The 25,061-nt window shown below is 40.8% G+C and overlaps 1 protein-coding gene across 2 annotated transcripts in view; it reads right to left on the bottom strand.

Annotated features, from left to right (window-relative positions):
* Positions 1-1,053: 1,053 nt before the first annotated feature.
* CTTNBP2NL (CTTNBP2 N-terminal like) overlaps positions 1,054-25,061 on the bottom strand; it is a 51,776-nt gene continuing 27,768 nt past the window's right edge. Inside the window, exons 4-6 of one of the 2 annotated variants that reach the window (XM_027058345.2) lie at positions 11,531-11,761; positions 6,441-6,548; positions 1,054-5,248 (exon numbers count right to left, since the gene is read on the bottom strand). In XM_027058345.2, coding sequence (XP_026914146.2) covers positions 3,767-5,248; positions 6,441-6,548; positions 11,531-11,761 — 1,821 coding nt within the window. In that variant the 3' untranslated portion in view covers positions 1,054-3,766. The remainder of the gene's footprint in view (positions 5,249-6,440; positions 6,549-11,530; positions 11,762-25,061) is intronic. The other variant, XM_027058346.2, reaches the window with a different exon arrangement.

Below are 25,061 nucleotides of genomic sequence, written 5' to 3'. Positions count from 1 at the left end.
GAAGCCAGCATTTCAAGACATTTAAAGTTCTGTTTCAAAGACCAAGCATCAGAAGAGCTGCTTATAAATTAATTGACAAGGCAGCATTGCTACTTCTGGGGAACATGGCGGAGCAAGACGGTCCTAAGGCTCACTTCGTCCCACAGATACACCTAGATAACACCCATAGCAGTATAAATAACCCAGAAAATGACCCAAAGACTGGCAGAATACTCTCCACTGCTAAATGCAGAGAAGAGGCCACCTCCAAGAGGGTAGGAAAGGTAGAGACACGGTCTAGAGCCAAACAGACCTGCAGGACCTGCAGGACTGTCCGTGGGAGGGAGGGATGCTCTAGGTGTAGAAAGGGGAGAGGAGCAAACCCCACCCAAGGCATGACGGACCACCCGGGGAAGACAAGGCAGCATTACTGACAGTGAGGCTGTTCCGGGAAGACATAACCAGTGTTTGTTGAAATGATCATTAATTGGCTTAAATGCTAGAAACTTAACATATGCAAACATCCATATTGTTTGAACGTCACAAGATTTTCAAGTGCTTTTGTCTGCCTACAGCTCTCACTTGCTAACGATGTAGCACAACAGCACTGGACTAAGAGGAGCGATGAGGGATTTGATAGTCACCTGTAAAATGAGAGGGCACGACAAGATCAGGCGTTCTTAAGCTAGAGTACGTGAATCATGGATGGCTTCAGGGTCTTTGGATCCTGTGAAGCCATCAACCAAACTCTACATACTAGTATATCCATTTGTCTGGGGATGGTGCCTAGCTTTTTTCAGATTCTCAGGTCCAGACCGCCCCCCCACCCCCCCCAGGGTTTGAAAAGTACAGACTGGATTATTGCCAAGGCTTCTTCCAGCTCTAAGGTTCTAAAGAAAACCAGTATGCCAGCTCCTTTTGGAGTCTAACCTGGATGGGTCACTGACTTCACTTGGGTTTTTGAAAGCCACAGACTTTGCTTCCTCTACACCACCTGCTCCTTCCCCAACAAAACAGGCCCTGTTGTGCAACATCCTTCACTTTGTACAAACAAGACTAGATTTTCCCCAGACAGAATGATTTAGCTTGTTTTAATGTAGTCTGCTATAAAAGTGGATGAAGACTTCTGCATGGTACATTTGGCTTTACAAACGATTTAGTTAATGCTTGTGTTATGTGTCGCACATCCATTATAATCTGTTGAGTAGTAACACAGCTTTCACAACACGGGTTAATACCGAAATTGTGAATCATGGAACTTTTACTTAGCACACACACAATCTACAGCAAATTTAAATACTAATCTAGAATACCTAACTGGAGTATTGGATCCATTGCAATATTGTGCTTATTTATCTTAGAAGATAGGCAACTAGCAAAAATACACGTTTCTTTTGCATTTCCCCCACCCCCATATTACACTGTAAAAGAAATACATTATTCAGTGCATTTCCTAAGAAATAAACCTCCTTATAGTATTTCTCTCTCTCTATATATATCTATGCCAAAACAAAGGAAGAGCACAATGCAACTTTTAAGATTACCATTTAAAGCAAGAGAGGTAATAAAACTCTGGGGCTACAGCCCCCTCTCCTGTTTAAAAAGTTCAGCTATTTTATCATCAACACTTCATTTGGCTATGCGTGGGAATAAAATTTCATGCATGATCGCTTTGGGCGATTTCTGAGATACCACCTTCATCATTTGGTAGATGCCCTGGGCCATTAGTAGTATTTTAATTTTTTCTGTATTGGCCTTAATCAAACCGTAAGCCCTGGAGACACCAATTGTGATTTATACATTGATTTCCATCACCTGCCTGTCCCCCCATCAATTCATATTGGATTGGGAAGAAGTAGATTCAAATTATAGCAGGGCAGGGCTTCTGGGTAGACACTGGCTAGGGAGAATGTATGTGAGGACACCAAGGCCTCTCCATCCGTGGACAAATCATATAACCACCTTGTTTGAGCTGGGTTGCAAAGTCTTGTTTGGAAGACGAGGATCCTTATTATATTCTATAGCCTCTGTCAGCTGTACTAGCCTACAAGTTGGAGAGTGGAGGTGTCTGTCCTCACAAACTCACAACGATGCAAATGCTGGAAGTTTCTAGAACGAATGAGGTTGCAACTTGTCAGCTTCTGAGCTAAACCCAGCTGCACAAGTGTTTAACCAGAAGTTTAAAATTGTTTTTGAATTTGTTTTGATATTTAAAAATGAGAATGTTTCTATGAAAATCTGGCTTTCCCCCAAATTTGAGGAGCTGGTAACCCTGGGTTAACACTATCGCACGGCAGCAAGCAGCTGGAGCTCAACAGGGGTGGCCCTTTCCTTTCACAGGGGGCCTGGGCACTTCCGTTTGCTACAGCTCCCCCTCTCCTGGCTGTCTTACAGCGCTTGATTGAGTGACCTGTTTCACTCATTCATTTGGCCAGTGGACTTTTGTGATGCTGGGGTGAGTTTGGCTCTGGTTTTTCGTGATGCTGAAGACCTGACTTCATTTGTAATTTCCCCACGTCCCCGTGGACAAGGTTCCTCCTTTGACTGATTGGGTCCCAGCTGCATCTAGTTGCTGTGACAGGTAATCTTAATGTGCACGTCTACTCGTCCTTTATGCTATATTGCAAACTCCAAAGATAGAATCACGCTAATATTTATGTGTTTAAGTGTGTGTATGTTAAACCCGTAAAGGGGTGTGTATCTATACACATATGTGTGTGTGTGTGTGTGTGTACACACACACACACACACACACACACACATTCTTCCATTTAGGGAAAAGTTAATTTGGTTCCACAGATATAGACACCAAGTGTTGGCAGCTCGGAGAAGAAGTGTAATAATATTGGTAAAACCTGTAGAATTCTGACTTATAATATTACAAAGAGAGTGACTTTTCAGTTATTGCTTTTTGATTACAGAATAAAGATCTCATTCTGTTGTAAAACTTTTATACAGAATGAATAGCCATTTTCTATTCAAGTAATAGCGACTGGAATCAGAAGTTCCTTACACAACAGTAGATGCCCGAAGACATTTTTTGAAAGGAGATGTGATTTCATTCCATTCAAGAATTTATGCAGGAAACTGGGAGTGACTTAATTTTTCAGAAGTACAAGAAAATCGGCACCCCAGCTGCTTACTGCTCAGGAGGGTTTCTCAAGGGCTCTATAAAGCTCAGCTTTGTGGGGAGTCCACAACCACCTTCAGGATTCCCATCCTACTGATGCAGCCTTGTTTCTGGACACAGAGCTTATATTAAAAACAGCAAAAGAGGATTAAAAGCAGTGTTGGTTTTTAACATTCAGGATTCACGGAGGATCTCATCTTCTGCAATTAGATGATCCATTTTGTGTTTTCGCTGCAGAATCACATTCGTATGGCAGTCTTATTTCAGGCACTTTTTAAACACGTTCATCTGGAATAAAAATTTACACGAACCACTTTCTGCATAATTCAAAATGAGTGTTGAGTGATTCTAGTCCCCAAATAGCAAATCACCACCTGGTACTCAATTAGCTTTCTCCATCACAACAGGTCGGTGACTGCCGAGCTGGAGATGTCTTTGAGGTGCCCTTCCCGCGTTAGTACAAAGGTGTGAGTCATACAAATCCAAACTACTCGGTTTCTACTTAAAAAAATACAAAAAGGTGAAACACACTAAATGTATTATACAGATGGTTTCAGCTACCATCAAAATAAATAACATGATCTGACTCAACGGTTTGACTCTGAGCTCTTGGACGAAATCTGGTGGAATGTCAGATGTGGAGCCTCCCGCTAGGGACTAGCTGCTGGTAGGCAGAAGGATCTCGACGTCCTTGCCGTTAGCCACAACGGCATTTGAACAGCAGCTGCCGGCTAGGTCTTCTGCGGCGGCCAAGGAGGAGGCCTGGGAAGGGGTTTTGGTCAATGGAGTGGTAGTGGATGGAGAGGGAGTGAGGCCCGGTTTTTTGGGTGGGATGGGAGGCGGGTGTCCTCTCTCAGCTCTGGGGATGGTGGGGGACTTGATCCCTGGAGACAGAGGGCTCAGTGGACTGGACACTTTCCCTGGAGTAGGGGAATGGCTGGTGTCCCCTCTCGAGGTGGCAGTGCTGGCCAGATTCCGATAGTCTGTGCCAAAGGGAGAGCTGTTGGGGGAGACGGGCTTGATCGGCCCTTGCTGGCTAGTGAACCTGGAGAGCACCTGAGTGACTGTGTTGCGGGCCTGCTGCTTGGCGGCAGAGTTGTCTATGAGCGTGGGAGACAGGTCCCTGGATGGAGGGCTCTGCAGACCACTGGCCTGTTGGTCCTGATCTGCTTGGGACTGAAATTTGTGCCGCGCTGCATGGAACCGCTGGTTGATCCCTACTTGGTAGGATGACTGGTAGCCGGGGCTGCTGGCTGAGGACCCCAACAAGCGCTTAGTTAGCACTGGGGAGGAACAAGGAGAGGATGTGAGAGAGGAGGAGGCGGTGCTGCTGGGAGACAGCGAGCCCCCGCTGGACGGGAGGTGACCAGGTGCTGGGACAGGAGTCTCAATTCCCACAGGACACCCGCCATTCTCCACTGCTTTCTCTTGGGCCAACCCCACAGACCTCTCTCGTGGAGGCACTTGGTTTTCCACACTGCTGCCTGTAACCGACTCCTTGGCAGTTTGTATCTCGGGCTCCAAATGGCCATTGGTTTTTGCATAAGAGTAAGTAGGAGTGGTGGGGCCAGGCAGCCCAGTGGTCAGCACCTTGGCTACGTTGCTCCCGTGGGTTCTTTCTGCCTGGAAACCTTCCGTTTGGCAAAATACAGACACCAGCACAGGAGACTCAGTCGCTGTGCCCTTAGATACGGTTATCGGTTTCCTGGATTGCTCAGTAGGGCTACTATGCTGGTGAGAAGCCTCCAGATCCTTCACGATCTTCTTCAAACTTTCCATCTCTTCTTTTAGAGTTCTGGTCCGGTTCTCTTCTCGGTTCAGTTTTGCCCTCAGCTGCTCTCTTTCGATGTCGAACTCAGACAGCTGCTTCTCCACCTGGGCTTCTGTCTGCAAGCCTCGCTTCCGCTCCGCGGCCAGCTCTTCCTCCAGCTGGCTCACCCGGCTCTTCTCCTTCTCCAGTTTCCGGCTCAGCTCTCCCGCCCTCTGCCCCTCCTCGGCTGCCTTGCTGGTGGCTTTCTTGCACTCGAGCACCAGCACGGACGAGAGCTGCTTGTGGCGGGAGCGCTCCTCCTCCAGCTGACTGGACAGCTTCTTCTGCTCCTTCTCAAACTTTTTCACTTGGGACTTCTCAAATTCCAGCTGGAAAAGAAGGCCGCCATACATGGTGATTAGAGTAAGAAAATGAAGAGATACGCTGCAAAACTACTCTCCAGGCGAGTGTCCTGGCTAGCTCTTCTCTGGCACGTGGTCTGCCACGGATGCCATGTGCTTAGCTCCAGTATTTCTGAAGTCTTACAGTCCCTCCCACGGAAATGGACACGCTACGGCTTAATCTTTCCCTGATGGTCGAGGAGGCACTTCTGGTTCCTGTACTGTTATCGGCAGGAATATGAGCCATCATCTGTGTTTTAGGTCTGTGGAGCGCTCAGAAGATTGGAACCCACCGATACAGAAAACAGGAAGCCATATACACCAGGTTTCACGCTGAATGCTGATGAAAACAGAACGATTTATTGATTTTAACTCTGGTAGAGTGAACACACAGTGTTCTGTGTGTCTCAGGTGTACAATATAGCGATTCAACACTTCTACATGTTACTCAGGGCTCATTACTTTGAAAGCTTTGGCAATCATTCTTTCTGGTCTTAAAAAAGAATAGTTGCATTTAAACGCTACTTGTTATGCAAATGCAGTCTATTTTAATTATCATCCCAACCCTATTTAAGGCAGAGAAACTCTGACCAAGAGGGAAAGTGTTGATGGAACCCTATTAGTCAGTGTTTTTCAAACTCTGAGACCCAATGGATGAGGAAACTAATCTCATGAGCCATGATCAAAATTAAAAAAAAAAAAAAAAAAAAAAAGAATGGTTATTGTAACCAGTAAGGGTTATATGGGATTTCATCAGATTTTTGTTTTAGGCATGTGTTTATGTATGTATATATATTGGGCTGTGATATAAAATGTTATTTCTTACCAGGATTCCTAGGTCAAAATACTTGAGAGTTTGAAGCTAGTATTCCCAGAGTACATTTTATAGAATGACAGTCCCACAGTGAGTGATCTATGTCAAAACAAGATTCCATGAAAACATAGATTTGCTAAACTCAGAATACCCTATCTTGTTCTTAAGACTCACAATGTGCTTTTCTGTACTACAGGGTCCAACAAATTGAATTAGAGATCTATTAAACTTTGTTTAATCCAGTAATCCCCAGATTTGACCACAAAGCCCTTTCTTTTTGAGCAACACTAATTTCCACCCTGCAGAACGATCTTTGAGAAATGCTATTCCAGGCAAATGGTGTTGTGAGCCCCTCCACCTAACTACCTGCTGGGTCAGCCGCTCTCTCTCCTTCTCCAGCATGTAGGTGACATCATCTCCTTCAGCTGTGTCCTGTGCGTGCCTCTGCCTTTCTTCCTCAAGGTCTAGGATCACCTTTAAAGAATTAAAAAATAATAATATCCAAATAGCAGGGAAACACACTTGTAATACAATTAAATACTAAGTGCCTATCTAAGCACTTAAGATAGGCCTAGAGATCAATCAGTCCATCCCAGTCAGGGCCATCAAGGATCACATTATCTAGCAGGGTAAAAGAGATGTCAGCTATGTGCTAGAAAACAGTAAGATCTATGCTTTACTTCAACATGCACAAAATGGCATGTATATAGAAGAGAGCACCTAATTAGCTATAGGGATTGAGAAGGTTTCCAAGGATGCAGTTTGCTCTGATTAGGGGATGGGTGTGGGTGACAAAGCAAGGCAGGACCATGGAAAGCTGCAAGCTGAAAGCTGAGATCTTTCCCTCAAGCTCAAATCACTGTGCCTTGCTTAGGCAGTAATACACATTTTATATACAGTTAGCTAAGAGGTGGAAAGACTCTCTGAGTTCTTCCTGCATGTAAAAAGGCTCAACGCTTGGGATCTTATGTGTAGATTTTTCACAAGGCCTCTGATTAACCTGCCTACCCCATTCCACTTATCCTGGCACCAAAGGATTAAGCCCAATTTGAAGGCAAATACTGCACAAATTTAAAGGGACATTTCCCTACAAATCAAAACCACATTGAGATACCACCTCACACTGGTCAGAGTGGCTAAAATTAACGACTCAGGAAACAACAGATGTTGGCGAGGATGTGGAGAAACGGGAATCCTCTTGCACCGTTGGTGGGAATGCAAACTGGTACAGCCGCTCTGGAAAAGTATGGAGGTTCTTCGAAAAATTAAAAATAGAACTACGCTATGATCCAGTAATAGCACTACTAGGAATTTATTCAAAGGACACAGGAGTGTTGTTTCGTAGGGGCACATGTACCCCAATGTTTATAGCAGCACTTTCAACAATAGCCAAATTCTGGAAAGAGCCCAAGTGTCCATCAACTGATGAATGGATAAAGAAGATGTGGGTGGTTTATATATACAATGGAATACTACTCAGCAATGAGAAGGAATGAAATCTTGCCATTTGCAAAAACATGGATGGAATGGAGGGTATTATGCTCAGTGAAGTAAGTCAGCCAGAGAAGGACAGATACCATATGTTTTCATTCATATGTGGGCTCTGAGAAACTTAACAGAAGACCATGGGGGAGGGGAAGGAGAAAAACAGTTTCAAACAGAGAGGGAGGGAGGTGAGCCATAAGAGACTCTTAAATACAGAGAACGAACTGAGGGTTGATAGGGGGTTGGGGGACAGGGGAAAATGGGTGATGGGCATTGAGGAGGCACTTGTTGGGATGAGCACTGGGTGTTGTATGTAAGCGATGAATCATGGGAATCTACTCCCAAAGCCAAGAGCACACTGTATACACTGTATGTTAGCTAACTTGACAATAAACTATATTAACAAAAAAAAATAAAGTACAGAGTAAAAGAAAAATAAAGGGACATTTCCCACATAATCCTACCTATAACTGCAATATTCTGAAAGGCAAGGGATTTCCTAGCAGCTTCTGTTCCTCCTTCAGAGGTGCCTTGGCCCAGACCTCTAAGACAGAGCACTGTCCTCCCCACGACCATTTCTCATCCTATCTCTTCACTAACGGAGGGAGAAAAGTTTCTGGCACATGAAACTCCTCTTTAAACACAAAATGTTTTCATTTACCAAAATGAAAACATCTTGGTATACTTCCTTCCAATTAAAAAAAACCCCTAACTTGGGCAACTGGCTGGCTCAGTCAGTAGAGCATTGGATTCTTGACCTCGGGGTTGTAAGTTCGAACCCCATGTTGGGTGTGGGTGTGGAGATTACCTAAAAATAAAACAAAACAAAACAGGGGCGCCTGGGTGGCTCAGTCAGTTAAGCGGCCGACTTTGGCTCAGGTCATGATCTCACAGTTTGTGAGTTCGCGCCCTGCGTCGGGTTCTGTGCTGACAGCTCAGAGCCTGGAGCCTGCTTCAGATTTGATGTCTCTCTCTCTCAAAAATAAATATACATTAATAAAAAAAATTAAAAAACAAAACAAAAACAACTTCTAACTTTTCAATTTAGTAGAAAGACAAGCTTTTGGCTACGGGTGGTAGATCATCTCCTTTCCCTTTGGAGAGCCCTCTAAAATTATAGAAATGGAATGGGTGTTTATCACACCCACAAAGACAGACTGGAGCAGACAAGAAATGTTAAAGGAGGGAAGAAGGCAAGAGGTGGTGGCTCCTTTGGTGTGGGGGAGGAAGCTGATTCGCCCTGCAAGGCCCCAAAGAGGTGTGGAACCTGGAGGCGGCAGGTGCTGCTGAGGAGAGGTCAGATGAGGGATAGGAAACAAGAAGATTGGCTCAAAATCTGTATTTTCCAGGAGTTATTTGTCCCTTCCACCTGATTCCTGTACAAAGAGTATTAGGTGTCTACTGACCAGGCATTAGGCAGATGTTTATCCTCAGAGGAAACTGAATGTGACAGTCTCAGGATTTGGGAATAGCAGATACGACCGAGAGTGAGTAAGGAAAGGGGATTGTTTGTTTTGGGAAGGTGGTAGGGTGGAAAGGGAGGCAAGATGCAAGATAAATCTGCACCTATAATGAGAGGAAGCAATTTAAGTGTCAAGAATTGATAAGGGGGTGGGGGTGCCTGGGTGGCTCAGTGATTGAGCATCCAACTCTTGATTTAGGCTCAGGTCATGATCTTGCAGTTCGTGAGTTCAAGTCCAGCATTGGGCTCTGTGCTGATAGCATGGAGCCTGCTTGGGATTCCCCCTCTCCTTCTCTCTCTGCCCCGCTCCCTCCCTCTCTCTTTCTCTCTTACTCTCTCAAAAATAAATAAACAAACATTAAAAAAAAGAATTGATAAGGGGGGAATGGTATACCATTTAGAAATATGGAATTTACCAACCAAAATAAATGGTCAAAAGGAAAAAAGTGTTGTCTCTGAATATTGAGGAGAAGAAGGAATGGGGAGAGGTGGATCAGGGAACTCTGTGTTTCATAATAAGCAGAGTAACCATATAATTTACTGTTCAAACCACAACACTTCTGAGAGTCAAAGGGGGTATTCTTAATGACTATCCCAAGGCGATAGACAACAACTGGGACTCAGGCAAACAGGGCCAATAAACACTCTAATTATAAGCCCCTAGGTACTACTGAATTTGTAACAAAGTCAGTGTTTTACTTTGATAAAACACTTAAAAAAGACAGGTGGCTGATTTAAAATATTTGACACTGACTTAAAGGAACTTACGTTGAAATATAGTATTAAAGAATTTTGAATTATTTTTAACTTCTTTCTCTCCCTAATCACCTAGAGCCACAAATCATCCCAACACCACACCTTTCATGGGCATCATGGCCAGCCAGCCATTCAGCACAGTTCAACTGCTTCATGGAGGAAAGGGGAAAAAGGCCTGCCTATCAGACAAGGATGCTGTGAAGCCTTTCGTAGAGGATTATGTAAAAGCCCCCCAAATTTAGGCAACTAACCCAAATGCACTGATACATTTAAAAAATTTTTTTTACTGTTTATTTATTTTTGACAGAGAGAGAGAGAGAGAGAGAGAGAGAGAGAGAGACACAGACAGAGCATGAGCGGGGGAGGCGCAGAGAGAGAGAGGGAGACACAGAATCCGAAGCAGGCTCCAGGCTCCCAGCTGTCAGCACAGAGCCCGACTGGGGCTCAAACTCACAGACCATGACCTAAGCCGAGGTCGGACACTCAACTGACTGAGACACCCAGGCGCCCCCCCACCCCCCCGCCCCCCGCCACTGATACATTTTAAATTGGGCATAAATGTCTTTAGTTCACTTCATTCTAGACCAGAGGTTAAACTCTTCTGTGTCCCGGACAATTTCTGAGAATTCAATTAAAGATATGGGAAAAAATTCACATTCTACAAAAATGCATAAACTTTTGGCATTCTGTATATTTTCTGGAGGATCATGGAACATCTGAGGCCCATCCATGGTTAAGAATCTCTACCCTGGCCTTTCATTTGGACACTGTGAAGAGTAAGAAAAATCATGGGCAAGACCTATGCTGAAGCAATCTGTCAGGTGCGTTTTAAGCAGATGGCTCTCTAATGCAGGCAATCATAAAAGTAAACTAAAGTTCATCAATTTGCAGCCACTGACCCCATTTTTCAGAATAAAATGTTTCCTGGTAGATGTGTTGATGTCTCCCTTGCTGGTATAAATCTAAACCAATACTTTTAGAAAATGTAGATTTTAGCCAAGCACCTTTTACAGGCCAGATTTCAGCGGTAAATGACAGGTTGGGGAATAAAATCATAAGCATTAGAATTCCAATGAGATGAGGTAGAGGAAAGCACAGGTCTGCCTTCCTAGCTCGGGGCTGTAAGACCGGGAGCCAAACACACATACACACACACACACACACACACACACACACACACACACACACACACACACACACACTTTCCTAATAGGTTCGAACAGCTTTAAAGTAAACAATCCTAGGGACTGTTTATCATTTTACGAAAAGTAAAATGCAATGAAACTCAAAAGTAGGAACACATGAAAATAATCTATTGGCTTCCATGTTTATAGTCAGGTAAATTCTCTCCCTCATCCAGCATTCCCCAAATACCTGCTCATCTTGTTATTTATCACTTAAGTAAGCAAATAGGGAACACTCTGTTCACCTACAAGCTTGGTCAGATCCGTTTGTTGCCAAAGTCTGGACGATCAAGAGCTGAAAAAACATAGCCAGTGTTTTGGAGTGTCATATCAAGAAGGAATGCCGTCTTTAGTAATGTGTCTGGCATCCTCCCTAAATTTAACATTTTGAATAACTTGTGTTTTCTTTCTGATCTCTTGGCTCCGGGGTAAGCTGTGGGGCTTTTGACACCCGGGAGACCTCCCAGCTGACTTACTGTGGAAACTGGCAGCTGACAAGAAAGTATCTGGTATTATTTATCAAGTCTTCCTAAGAGTTTATGTGGCACAGGTCAGCTGGGTGAACCCACCTTCCGGTGCCTGCTCTCGGCCGCGGCCAGCTGGGACAGCATGCGTTCTTGCATGTTCTTGCATTGCTTCATCACCACCTTAAGAACAGAGAGTGGGTTTGTGCAGACCGGCTGCTTCTCGCCATCATTTTTCTCCTTCAGTGTTTCAAAGTCTCTCTGCAGGGCCATTAAAGGATCACTGATGTTGTATTTTCCATAGCGTTCTTCAATGAAAGTATCTCTGTGTTGGGCCTGGGAAAGAGAAAAACATCAGCATTTTGCTTTTTAAAACTATTGCGGAGGGAGAATTGCTAGTTGTTACACATTAAAGGTGGTGGTGGTAGTATGAATGGAACCTGCTGACTACAGATCTCATTGGTGCTTGAGCCATCTGAACGTAGAAACAACAGTGGAGAGGGGGCACGGTATAACATTAACGAGGACAATTACTTATGTAGAGCTAACTATGCATTAGACATTGTTGTAAGCATTTATATTCACATTAGATTATTTAAATTTTATAAGCCTATAAGGCAGGGCTATCATTTTCAATTTGCAGGTGAGAAAATTATTAAACAGTGGCCAAGTAACCTGTTCCAGGTTACTCATTTAGCAAGTGGTCAGAAGTAGGATTTAGGGGCGCCTGCGTGGCTCAGTTGGTTAAGCATCCGATTTCAGCTTGGGTCATGGTCTCACGGTCAGTGAGTTTGAGCCCCGTGTCGGGCTCTGTGCTGACAGCTTGGAACCTGGAGCCTGCTTTGGGTTCTTTGTCTCCCTCTCTCTCTGCCCCTCCCCCATTCACACTCTGTCTCTCTTTCAAAAATGAGTAAATGTTAAAAAAAAAAAATTTTTTTTTTTTTTAAAGCAGTAGGATTTAAATCCAGGCAGCCTGGCTCTAACGTCTATGTCCTTAACCACCACGCTACTGCCTTTGCTTATGAATGCTTGTACTACCAGCAGGTAGTTTATGAGTTTACATATTTAGGGATGTAACAAGGCAGTTGTAGATAAGTAAAGGACACTAAAAGTGTTTTCACATTATGACTATTTGTGATTTGAACACTCAGTTATTGGTGGGTCAAGAGGGTGGAGGTACTCACAACCAGGTGCAGACAAAATCCCTTCTACCTGCTGCCAAATTCTACCCTTTCCTCTAGTCTCTGTTCAGCTGCTATCTGCCACCTTCCTTTTTGTCCCCCTCAGGCTTGGTGGGCTTCAGGCTTGAGAGAGAAGGTGCGTAGGGAATGGGGGCTGAAATCTGCTTTAGGGCCTGGGTTGCCAAGTTGGGTCCAAGGATCAGGAAGGGAGTAGAAAGATAAGTCTTTGGCTTCCCTATTCTCTCAGCTTTACTAGGAGGGACCTGAAGTCATTACTTCATAAGAGCATCATAGATTACATGCAGGTAACAGAGTGACATTAACAATTCCTTTACTACACAGACTTGGAAACGTTTCCTGGGACATTTTACAACCAAAAGCAAAAATGAGGTGTTAATACAGCATTGAGGAAACTTTCTCAAAAACCACAGCAAAGTACTATATAATTTAAGCTTTCAAGTGAAGTCTAGTCATAAAAACTACTGTCATTTATCAATGTTTAGAAATTATTTCATCAGAAGCAGGTTTTCTTTCTCTTTTCTTCTTTATTTTTAGGAGCTAGGTTTTCTTACCACCATCATCCACAAAGAGGAAATCATTTGGAAAAAAAAGGGAAATTCACAATTCAATGGCTATGCTTAAAAAACAAAACAAAACAGAAAACAACCTCCCCCCACCCCTGACAATAAAGCAAAACGGGGTTTAATACAGAAGAATGTTTCAGTGCTGAAAAGGTGATGCTTCCTTCGTTAGACTATCCAAGATCAAGATCCAGGAATCACTTAGCCTTATGCTCTAAATTGTGTTGGTATCACCTGGCAACTGTTCAAAGCAGCGTTAGAAGCCCTGTATTCTAGCTTGACTACAACCATTTTAAATGATGACATTATTGGGGTATTTGGATAATACTGGTATACTGAAAATATGAAGAGCCAAATAAATCCTGTTCCTTTAAGGTACCATCTCAAGATAACCACCTTCCTGACCATACTACAGGTTTGTGTGCATGCACGAGTGTGCGCGTGTAAGCATGTGAATTAAAGGGGTAAAGATTTGAAAGATTGAGTCCAAGACAGAATCCTAGTTTTTCAGCTCCCAATTAAAAAGCAAATCCTCAGTAAAATTTTGAAATAGTCTCTCTACCATTTTAGGATGGAGAAAGACAAGACCAATTCCTGAACTGGCTATTTAATACTTTTTAAGTCATGGTGAGAACAAAACAGAAAAGGCTAGTTTTTAGTTACACTTTTAAAAGAAATAGTGTCAAACAGCAGGGACTCATCAATGTTTTCCTTTCACCAAGAACATCTGTTTAAGTTGAGCGGTGCTTGGGTGGCTCGGTTGGTTAAGTGTCCGACTTTGGCTCTGGTCATGATCTTGCAGTTCGTGAGTTCAAGCCTTGCATCAGGCTCCGTGCTGTCTGCACGGAGCCCACTTTGGATTCTCTGTCTCCCTCTCTCTCTGCCCCTCCCCTGCCTGCACTCTCTCTCTCTCTAAAAAAAATAAATAAACATTGGGCGCCTGGGTGGCTCAGTCGGTTGAGCGTCTGACTTCGGCTCAGGTCATGATCTCAAGGTTCGTGAGTTCAAGCCCTGTATCAGGCTCTGTGCTGACAGCTCAGAGCCTGGAGCCTGCTTCAGATTCTGTGTCTCCCTCTCGCTCCCTGCCCCTCTCCCACTCATGCTCTGTCTGTCTCTCTCTCTCTCAAAAATAAACATTAAAAATAAATAAACATTAAAAAAAACAAAAAAGAAGAACATCTGTGTTGAGTTTTATACCTCAAACTTGAGATTGACAACCTAGGTATTAATGTCCTAAGGCAAATCCAGGTTCAGAAAAATATTTAGACAAAAGAAGAGGAAAAAACCTTTAAAAAGTTGAAATACCACTGTTCTTACTGCACATTGTTTTATTCATGATTTCCATTTCTGTCTGATTAGTGATGGTAAAGAAATGATTATTAGTACTGAAATTGGTTTAGTAGGGCAGAAAGGCAAACGTAAACCTGAATATTTCTATGGCTTTCTCCTTTTCAGAATAGCACAGAGAAGAAAAAGTGGGATGGGAGAGCAGAGCTGGGAGTACGATTCGTGACCTTGACAGATTTGCTGAGAAGCTGTCTCTCAGGTTTGAGTATATAGTTAACTAATCCCTGAAAACATGACTTTAAAAAACCCACACTGTTATTATCCAGTATAATTAATAAGCATCACTGAGTTACAAGTCCTAGATGAGGAGCTTCTTTGGTAAGGTCTCAGACTTCTCTGAGAACAGCTGTTACCCTGTCTGTTTTCTCTTGAAGTACTTCCCAGCAATTCCATAATCGCTTGCATGGTAATTACAAGTTATACAAAATTGGTGGCTTTGCACATAAATGAAAAGAATCTGTGGAATAATCTAAAAAAGCCTCCTTGTCACAAAACAATTCTTGTAGGCAGGTTCTACTATGGGGCTCAGATATGGGAAAAGTGAATTTGAAGTCTGTATTTATTATACCAAACACTGGATTAGAAAATGGGGGAATACGGTCTTTTTCAGCCAATTCAATGCCTCAGTCAGGTAAGTGGTATGGATGACAGGTTTAATAGAACAATTAACCAAAAACAGATGTTAAGAATTGAAGAATGAAACAGCTTTACTGGGGGTGTGTACTAGGTATCTATTCCTGCCTAACAAACCACTCCCAAATGTAGCAACTCAAATAGTAAACATTGTTGTTGTTGTTGTTGTTGTTTTTAAATGTCACAGTTTCTGAGGGTCAGGAATCTGGAAGGGGTTAAGCTGGGTGGTTCTGGCTCTGTGTCTCATGAGGTTGTACTCAAGCTGTTGGCATAGGCTTTGGTTCCTTGCAGTGTGCTGGCTTCCCACAGAGCAAGTGACATGACAGAGAGAGAGAGAGAGAGAGAGAGAGAGAGAGAGAGAGAGAGATGGAGAGACGGAGAGACGGAGAGACAGGGATGGACATGCGAGTATCTTTTAGAACTTAACCTCAGAAGTGACATACCATCACTTCTGATGTATTCCATTGGTCACACAGACCCACCTGGTACACGTGGGAGGAGACTGCACAAAGGGTATGAGTATCAGGAGGTGGGATCATTGGGGGCCCTCTTGGAGGCTGGCTACCACAAGGGGAATGACTAGAAATGCTACCTCTATTGTTTACATCTCAAGTCAAAATTTAGAGACCAAGTATCTACTAAGTACTAAAAACTGTCAAGGCTGAGTTTTAATACTCTAATGATATTTCAGCTATTTTATAAGAAATTTTAAATGATCTGGATTGGAGTTTTTGGAGGAGGAGTTCAGTAATATAGCTAAAATCAATCAATTTCTGCAATTTCATTATTTTCACTTCACTGACAACATGTATTTTAACTGAAGAGAAATTTCTACATTGTCAGAAAACATAATGGTCTTTAATTTCAGACAACAGGAAGATAATTGGCTGGTTAGACAGATTCACTGATAAAAGGTATTACTACAGCAGACAAAACATACAGTCATCTGTTACTCATTTTTCCTGTCATAGGCGGAATGAAACACACCAATACTGAAAGCTTAAAGTAAAATCATATAATGTCCTTGGAGCCTGCCATGCTCGCTCTCTAAAATTATCAGCTTTGCTATGATAAACTTCAAAAAGAAATATGAAGCAGTCACCTCCTCTCCCCTCCCCAAGATTATTTATACTATTTTAAATATATATATTATACATTTTATCATATATAATAATGTACATAAATAGTATAATATAACACATGAAAATAATACTATATATATGGCATAATAGCATACTATTATAGTAATATATAAGTGTGTATGTGGATATCTATCTATCTATACATTTTTTTCCAATCTTAAAATAGGAAATCATTATTCTTTGGATGATAATCACCAAAATAAAGGATGGTTCCATATCGAAAAGTGAAGATAAGGCCTACTTAACTGGGGGTTTACATTCAAGTATGAGTTTTATTTAAGACTCAGGCTGGAACCCTAAATGGATTAGGATACATCTTTGCAATTTATTGCCAATTCTGAAGTGATCAGCAATATAAACTTTGTGCCTTTAAAAATATCTGAATACTTCCATTGCCAGAGACCAGAAAGACCAAAGAACATGATTCCAGGATGGTTTTAATTAATGCTACAACAAAAGCATGTTAAAACTATCCTTTTCAGGGGTGCCTGGGTGACTTCAGTCAGTTAAGCCGGCTCTTGATTTAGCTCAGGTCATGGTCTCATGGTTCATGGGATTGAGACCCATGTCAGACTCTGCACTCGCAAGGTGGAGCCTGCTTGAGATTCTTTCCCCTGCCCTCTCCTTCTGCCCCTCTCTGCTTGTTTGCTCTCTCAGAAATAAAGAGATAAATAAATAAACAGTAAAAATATATTTTAAAAAGCTATCCTTTTCAAATTTAAGTTGAATCTACTAATTTTCAAATAATTTATACTCTGGAGTCCCTGATAAATTATAAGTAGCTGCATGAATAACTGGAAATAAAGAAACCATTCTGGATAAAGATGATAACATTACAAGTACACCTTTTGTTTTAGAAGTTCCTCTTACTTACTGAAAGAAAACTGGATTTCAATGTTTGACAATATTAATAAAAGAGAAGTTAGCCACATCTGAATTAAACTTTAATTTTTGGAAAATGGTACAGAATTTAACATGAAAACTTTCATGATTTAAAAAATACTTCTGAAATATTATTGAAAACCCATTAATCCACTTAACCATAAATGCTATTTTCTCAAATCTAGCCTTTCTACACATTTATTTTCTTTAATAACTTTTGGCTCTGGAGTCTAACATAACTGGCATTGTTATCCGGGCTCTACTACTTTCTATCTGTTTACCTTCAGCAATTCCCTTAACTTCTCTGTACCTCAGATCCCTCATCTGTAAAATAAGGGCAACATTCTACCTATAGGTTTATTATAAAAATTAAATGAGTAATACAGAATGCTTCCTGTAAGTACCTGGCACATAGTAAATACTATAAATAGAAATTAAATTTTCAATAACCAAGTTTAGAGTATAGATTTTCCTTTTAGACCCAATGACTAAACCCACTCCTGGAGGTTTTAAATCCTGGAGATTTAAGATTCTGTAAAACTGGACTAAGCCAGGAAATCTTCATTAAAAGCAAAACAAAATTCACCAATCCCCAGATAACTCCAAAGTAATACATCACTAAAAATATATTGGGAACCTGAATAACCATTAACAGTATTTATTTAGTAATTAATCCTGAACTGCTATGTGACATTTTATGTAATATCATCAGTTGGTATTTATCTTCTGCATTATGATTAAACATTTCTCATTTTTCTGTCTTTTTTTTCTTCCTGCCTAGACTGTAATGACTCACAGGAAAAAGCATTCCTCATACATCTTTCTTCTTCCTATATCCTATATTTCCACTCAAGCCCAAAACATTTAACAGATGTTCACTTTCCAGCTTTTTCCTGATGTCTCAGCTTCTCCTTACTCTTATCATAGTTAGTGAGGTCAATATTTTATTCCGCTGTTAAGAAAATCTATGATTTACTTAGTGTAATCATTTAAGGTAATATTAATTTATACAGTTAGCAAACTGACTTTAAAGTAGAATGAGCTTCAAAGATTCCCTTTGGAGTCAGCTTGCAGACGCAGATGTTTATAAAATCAACTATTTACATAAGGATAGATGACCATTTATTATTATTTGACTAAAGTGCACTAAATTCTTTTGAAGACTAAAAATGGTAAGTTTAGTACAAACAGATATTAAGTGTGATACTTCTAGCTAGTAGGCTGCTTGTTGATAGAATATGGGTAAACAGCTTAATGTAGCTGCTTCAACATTCAAATTCCACAGAGTCTTATGAAAACTCCTAGTGAAATTGAAATAAATGTATTCAGTTTTGTGGTCTTTGTTCTGTTTTATTTTTGTGTGTGGGGGAAATCTATGTGTGTGGTTGAAACAAATTACATCTATATTCTGGACTGGGTCTATGTAAATAAGTTTCTGAGCTGGGGAAGAAAATGTGTAAAGACAGTCAATAAGTACTGAACAAATTAATGCTCTTGAAGATAAATTAGAATTTTAGAATATAACTCTAATGGCACATTAGATCCTAATCTCTTTTATTCAGGATGCTCTATAATGAGAGTTGACATCTATCTCACCATATACAGGATGGATCACAGACCCAAAGATAAAATGCAAATGGCCAAAAAGCACATGAAAAAGTGCTCAACTCATTAGTGATCAAAGAGATGTAAATTAAAACAATAATAACACTAGAAAACCACTAGAGGGGTGCCTAGGTGGCTCAGTCGATTGAACTCTGACTTTACCCCAGGTCATGATCTCATGGGTTTGTGAGTTTGAGCCCTGGGCGCATCAGGCCCTGCTGTCAGCGAGGAGCCCAATTTGGATCCTCTGTCTCCCCTCTCTCTGCCCCTCCCCTACTTGTGCGCACATGCGTGCTCTTACTCTCAAAAATAAATAAACACTAAAAAAAATTTTTTTAAAGCCACTAGAAAGGCTAAAATTAAAGACGGACAACATCAAATGTTGGGAAGGAGATGGAGCAACTAGAACGCTCACCATATTGCTGGTGGGAGTATAAATGGTGTAATTACTTTGGACGTTAATCTGGAAATTAATTATAATGGTAGAAAAACGCCTGTCTGCAGTTAAGTATTTATCCAAAAGAAATGGAAACATAAATCCACAAAAAGATTTACACACAGCTGTCTGAAGCAGCCTTATTCATAATGGCCCCAAACTGGATACGACCACAATTTCATGGTGAAAAAAATCACAGCAGCAATCGCCTCTGGGTGTAGGGGGACAAGGAACCAGGAGAGGGCACAAGATGACTTTTTGGTGTGATGGGAATGTTTGTATCTTGATGGGGATGTAGGATGTACGCATTTGTCGGAACTTATTGATCTGTGTATCATCACTTAAGATCTGTGCGTTTCACTATACCTAAATTATATCTCTAGTTCAAAAATATAAAAGCACACAATGAGAGTTAAAGGGAAAATGAAGTTATAGCATTGTATGCTTTATATATAGTGTTTCAGAAACATGGGATGTTCCAACCAAAGTAATTTTTAATAACAGCAGAAACAATGAAGGAGGTGCTAATACTATATAGTGCTTATTACCTGCCAAGCAGTGTGCTCAGTGTTTTACACATCTAATCTAACCCCAACAACATACCTCTGGAGGTGTACGTCACTTATATCTCCATTTTATAGAAGAAACTGAACACTAACATTTGACTTTCCCAAGGTCACAAAGCCAAAGTTAGTAGTGGAGAGGTACAATAAATGGTATATAGTAAGTACTGAATTTGTTAGCTGAATGAGTAATACATAAACAGATATTCCCTAGGACTTTGGAGGAATTAATTTCAATTTAGTAGGGGTCCGTCAGTAGCTTAAAAATAAAATAGAACAGAAAACATTGTACAGCATTGAATGTTGTGAGTAATGTTTCAAGAAACTTTTCTTCTGATCTAAGAATATAGGGGTGTGTGTATGTATATGCATACGTGTGTGTGTGTGTGTGTGTGTGTGTGTGTGTGTGTGTTCGTTCCCTGGGTCACAATATAGTCTATTTTTTACTATGTGTCCCTGTCAAAGTATGAAAAACACTAAAATAAAGAATCCAATTAGTCTGACTCCTGAAGCTATGATTTTAAACAGTTTTGGGGCGCCTGGGTGGCTCAGTCGGTTGAGCGGCCGACTTTGGCTCAGGTCATGATCTCGCGCTTTGTGAGTTCGAGCCCCGCGTCGGGCTCTGTGCTGACAGCTCGGAGCCTGGAGCCTGTTTCAGATTCTGTGTCTCCTCTTTGACCCTCCCCCATTCATGCTCTGTCTCTCTCTGTCTCAAAAATAAATAAACCTTAAAAAAATTTTAAACAGTTTAAACTGTCATAAATAAATTCTAAAAGAAGTAATAAGGAATCAATCTTACTGCTTTATTTTAAACTAACGAATGTTATAAATGTCTACAAACCACGACATGTTTGGCCTAATATCAAATATACAAAAATGTTAACAACAACAAAAAAAAATCTGTGTTATTAGGGTTAGACAACCAAAACAGCACTGGAGAAGTCTGGGAAAATTTTTGGACATATGGCTGATTCACAAGAGCACATGCTTTGAATGCTTTTATTGAACACTTAATGTTTGCTGGGTACTACAAATGCTAAGTGATGTGGGCAATGATAAGAGAAGAGAGATTTGACTAAGTAAGATGAAGTCCTTTGCTCTTAAGGAGCTCAGAATTTGCCAGACAAGTTTAAGGCCTGAGAGCAGAAATAAACACACTGCCTCTGCTTGTTTAAATGTTTTCTAAACAGTATCATTAATGTTTAGAGGAACACCAAGTACAATTTATTTGATCAGGACTTTCTAAGCCTCAGACCTTACACTCAGAAGGAACAGGAAGGAAAAGACCAATCCTGGAAGTGGGCGGGTGCTGGCAGATCAATGGGACTATCAGCAACTTAATGAATCACAGGAAACACCATGAGGTTGAGGGGGGCATATAATCCAAAAACTGTCTCTGAAGTATTGCATAAGGAGACCCAGACTGCAGACTATAACCCGAGTGTGATACTTTAAGTAACTATGAACTTGAAAAACTTCATTAGAGGTGTGCTCAGCCTCTTTAACTCACAATGTATTAACAGTGCAGAAACTACTTCAAGGCTAACATAGTTAAAAAGAGCTCATAAATAAGATTGAAAGGGTTTCTTCTTCTAGTTAGGGGATTCTATGGAGGGAGCTGTACGATTGTGGGATGAGACTTTAAACATTTTTTCCAGGTGAGATTCTTAAATCGCAAACAGTCTGATACTACAAGGAAACGTGGCAAGAAACAAGCTACTCAGAGGAAAGGTCGCAGGAAGAGGGTCCTTATTAGCCTAGCTGAGAAGTACAGAGTGTTCACATTGAGAAGTGTAGCAAGTAAACAGGAATAAGAAGTTTGTGGGGGTAGAGGAGGGTGGCGGGAGTGTACAGACAGGGTCAAATGAAAAAGGGGACTAGGTGTGGTTTGAGAGCCACACACAGTGAGAGCAAGATGTCAGGGCAGGCAAACAGAAGCAGGGACCGTGCTAATTATACATCCTACAGAATATCTAGGATGACATATTAAGAGAGATCAAGCTATATGTCCCAAGTCAGAGGCTGGAAGGGTGGCAACTTCTATTGTCACTGCAGACTAATGTGGAGGGAGGCAGCTAGCTATTCAGTTGGGAAGGATGGTTTGTCTTTAGAGAACAGAAGGGGAAGAGGAGTAAAGAAGCCAGGACCGAGAAGTAAAAGGTGGGCTCTAAGTGCAGTATGGGTGTTTAATGACAATTTTAAATGTGAACCGACAATGCTTATCACTACAGTAAGGTACTGAATAAATACATGGTGAAACCCAGCATGCTCAAGTTGACCACTAATTACTACTAATTCCAAGTAATCCTAACCCGAGACTGCCTTTGTCTTCATAATAAAAGTCTACTGAGGGGCTTAGCATGGATGGGAAGAACAGGAGTTATCTTTGGAGATACAAGAGTTTTTCCTTTTTACTCTGTGGGGTAGCAACACCTTTCAGGAACTTTAAGTGTTGCCATGGACAAGAATGGGATAACCAAGACCCCTTTACCATTTTAATCCCAATGGGAATAGAACAACTGGCTCCATTCTAAGCCTCTAAGACTGCTTCAGTGCTCTTCCTTAAATGACTTCTCTTGGCCTCACGTGGTAGTCATTTGTCCCAGGAAAGGAAGGATTTTTACTTTAAATATTAGTATTATTAGTATTAATATTAGTATTAATACGAATACTAGTATTAGTATTATTAGTATTAGTATTATTAGTATATTAGTATTTTTACTTTAAATAGGTTCCACACCCAGCCTGGAGCCCAACGTGGGGCTTGAAATCAGGACCCTGAGATCAGGACCTGAGCTGAGATCAAGAGTCACTTAACCGACTGAGCCACTCAGGTGCCTCTGAAAGGAAGATTTTTAAAGGGAAAAGTGATCCATTTGGAAAGCAACCAGAGAAGGGGGGATGAGGAAGATTCTGTGGGAGCCAAAAGCAAGAACAAAAACCCACTGGAGAAATGGGAGATAAGTGAGTATATTCTGAAAGATAGAGAGAGGATATGTGTAATTTAGACAGATGCCCATGGAAGTCCTTAGCTGAAAGTCTGGTAAACAATATTTTTGTATATATCTAGACAGATAAAGAAAGATAAGCAAAGCTGTACTCTTAAAAAAAAAATACTATTTTCAATGAGGCACACAAAGCTCCCGTTACTAATCAGTCAGGGAATGCAGATGACCACATCTCAATTTGATAGGAAAGGACACCACGGTAATATGTCAGCTGAAAACTAAAATATGGTTTTTCAAAAAACAAACAAATAAAATATGGTCTTTTTTTTATATGAATGCATGTGCATAGTGAGCAAAGGTACACATCCCAATTATTTGGTATCCTTTACTACAAATACAGAAACAAACATAAGCAATGATTTCCTGTCTGAAGAACAAATTGTTCCTTCTCAGTACAGGCTGAAATGTAAATAATGTCACCAAGTGGAAATCATCAGCAGGAAAAGTAATGAAACTATATTACTATAGTTAAGCCTCTCTTCTCAAAAATATTAATTAGTAAGTGGTAATCTATTTTGAACCTTCAATATACTGAAGTTAGACTTAAAGAGCCTGAACTTATTCTGTCATATAACAAATATTTCTGAAGAACTTCTGAGGTTCTAGGTATTTGGGATGTAGTTCTGAATAGGATTAAGTATCCACCCCTCCATGAGGAGAAATACTAGGCCTAAAGAAGAGAGAGGTGAAAATCTATCATCTGTGATGCGCAGCAGCATGAATTCATAAATTTCCATATTATCAATAATCCAGTGCAAAGAAAAAGAAATCACATTAAGTCTGACTCAATTCTACAAAAATTTTATTGGTAAAATAATGTGAGGCAATAAGAACAAAGCCTTCCAAATTTAATAACACGGTCACGTACTCCTATCTACCAACGAGTTCAGTCTTTTGTTGAAGAGATAGCTATTGAATTAGATTAAAATAATTTTTTGAAGTTATGCGTTATCTTAGAACTCACTAGGTGAAGTTGGCTTTCTGATGCAGAAAATACTTTATGTTGTTGTTAAACAATGGAATATTATGAAGTGCAGATATGAAACAGAGCCAGGAAAAAATACTTTGAAGGGTTATAGGTCTCCTGCTATGATAATAACATTTCTTGAAATTTTCATCACGTAGTTGCTCATGCATACACTGTCAGCTCTACTTGAGTCCATCACCTGTGAAAGAATCTGCTTTGAAGGAAGAAATTTTAGGTGTCCTGTTCAAAAGCAGAATCTGAAAATTCGTGGGAAATCTACTTTTGCTTTTTTGGGAGACAATCAGGGATGTGATACTAACAAGCTCATGCTTTACCTAGGCATGCTAGGCTTGTCTCTATCCCCTTAACTGTATTTTAGAATTAACATAGATTTATGTGAGAGGATAAACTAATTAGAAATAAAGACAGTTACAAAGTAAATGTTGTTCTTATTTTCTTTCTTTTTTAATATTTTTATTTATTTTTGAGACAGAGAGAGACAGAGCATGAGCAGGGGAGGGGCAGAGAGAGAGAGGGAGACACAGAATCTGAAACAGGCCCCGGGCTCTGAGCTGTCAGCACAGAGCCCCATGCAGGGCTCAAACTCAGACTGTGAGATCACGACCTGAGCTGAAGTCGGATGCTGAACCGACTGAGCCACCCAGGAGCCCCGATGTTGTTCTTATTTTCATACTCTATTTCTTAAAAATATAATTAAAAAAATTTATTTCTTTATTTTGAGAGAAAGAGAGAGGGGAGGGGCAGAGAAAGGGAGAGAGAGAATCCCAAGCAGGCTCTGCACTGTCAGCACAGAGCCCACCGAGGGGCTCGATCTGACTAACCTTGAGAACATGACCTGGGCCCAAATCAAAAGTTGGACACTTAACCAACTGAGCTACCCAGGTGCCCCTAATTTTTATTTTAATTTCATCATAAATGAATATTTTCTCATAAAATAATTTAATTATGTAGATAAAGCCAAATTCCTTCCTGAATACAAGCCAATGTCTTTACCTCAAGAGTTCTCAGTATAATCAGTATCCTCTCAGACCTTTTCCAAGCATATCCATAAATGTGTGTATGTGTACTTTTTTCATTTATTGTGTCTAGAGATCTAATAAGTCAGTACACTGCTTGTTTTCTTCTCATAAAAAAGAAAGCAGTTACATAATATGGCATAGTAAGGATGTAACAGTTTACATTGATATATTTTACTGATAGATATTTAGGTTGTTTATAATTTTCCATTCCTGCATTAAACAATACTGCAATGAGCCTCCTTGTGCATAGA

The sequence above is a fragment of the Acinonyx jubatus genome, chromosome C1, assembly GCF_027475565.1.
Source record: "Acinonyx jubatus isolate Ajub_Pintada_27869175 chromosome C1, VMU_Ajub_asm_v1.0, whole genome shotgun sequence".
In the NCBI taxonomy this organism is placed as follows: Eukaryota; Metazoa; Chordata; class Mammalia; order Carnivora; family Felidae; genus Acinonyx; species Acinonyx jubatus.
Note: the sequence above shows the minus strand (reverse complement) of the source record. Positions and strands in the feature narration are given on the sequence as shown.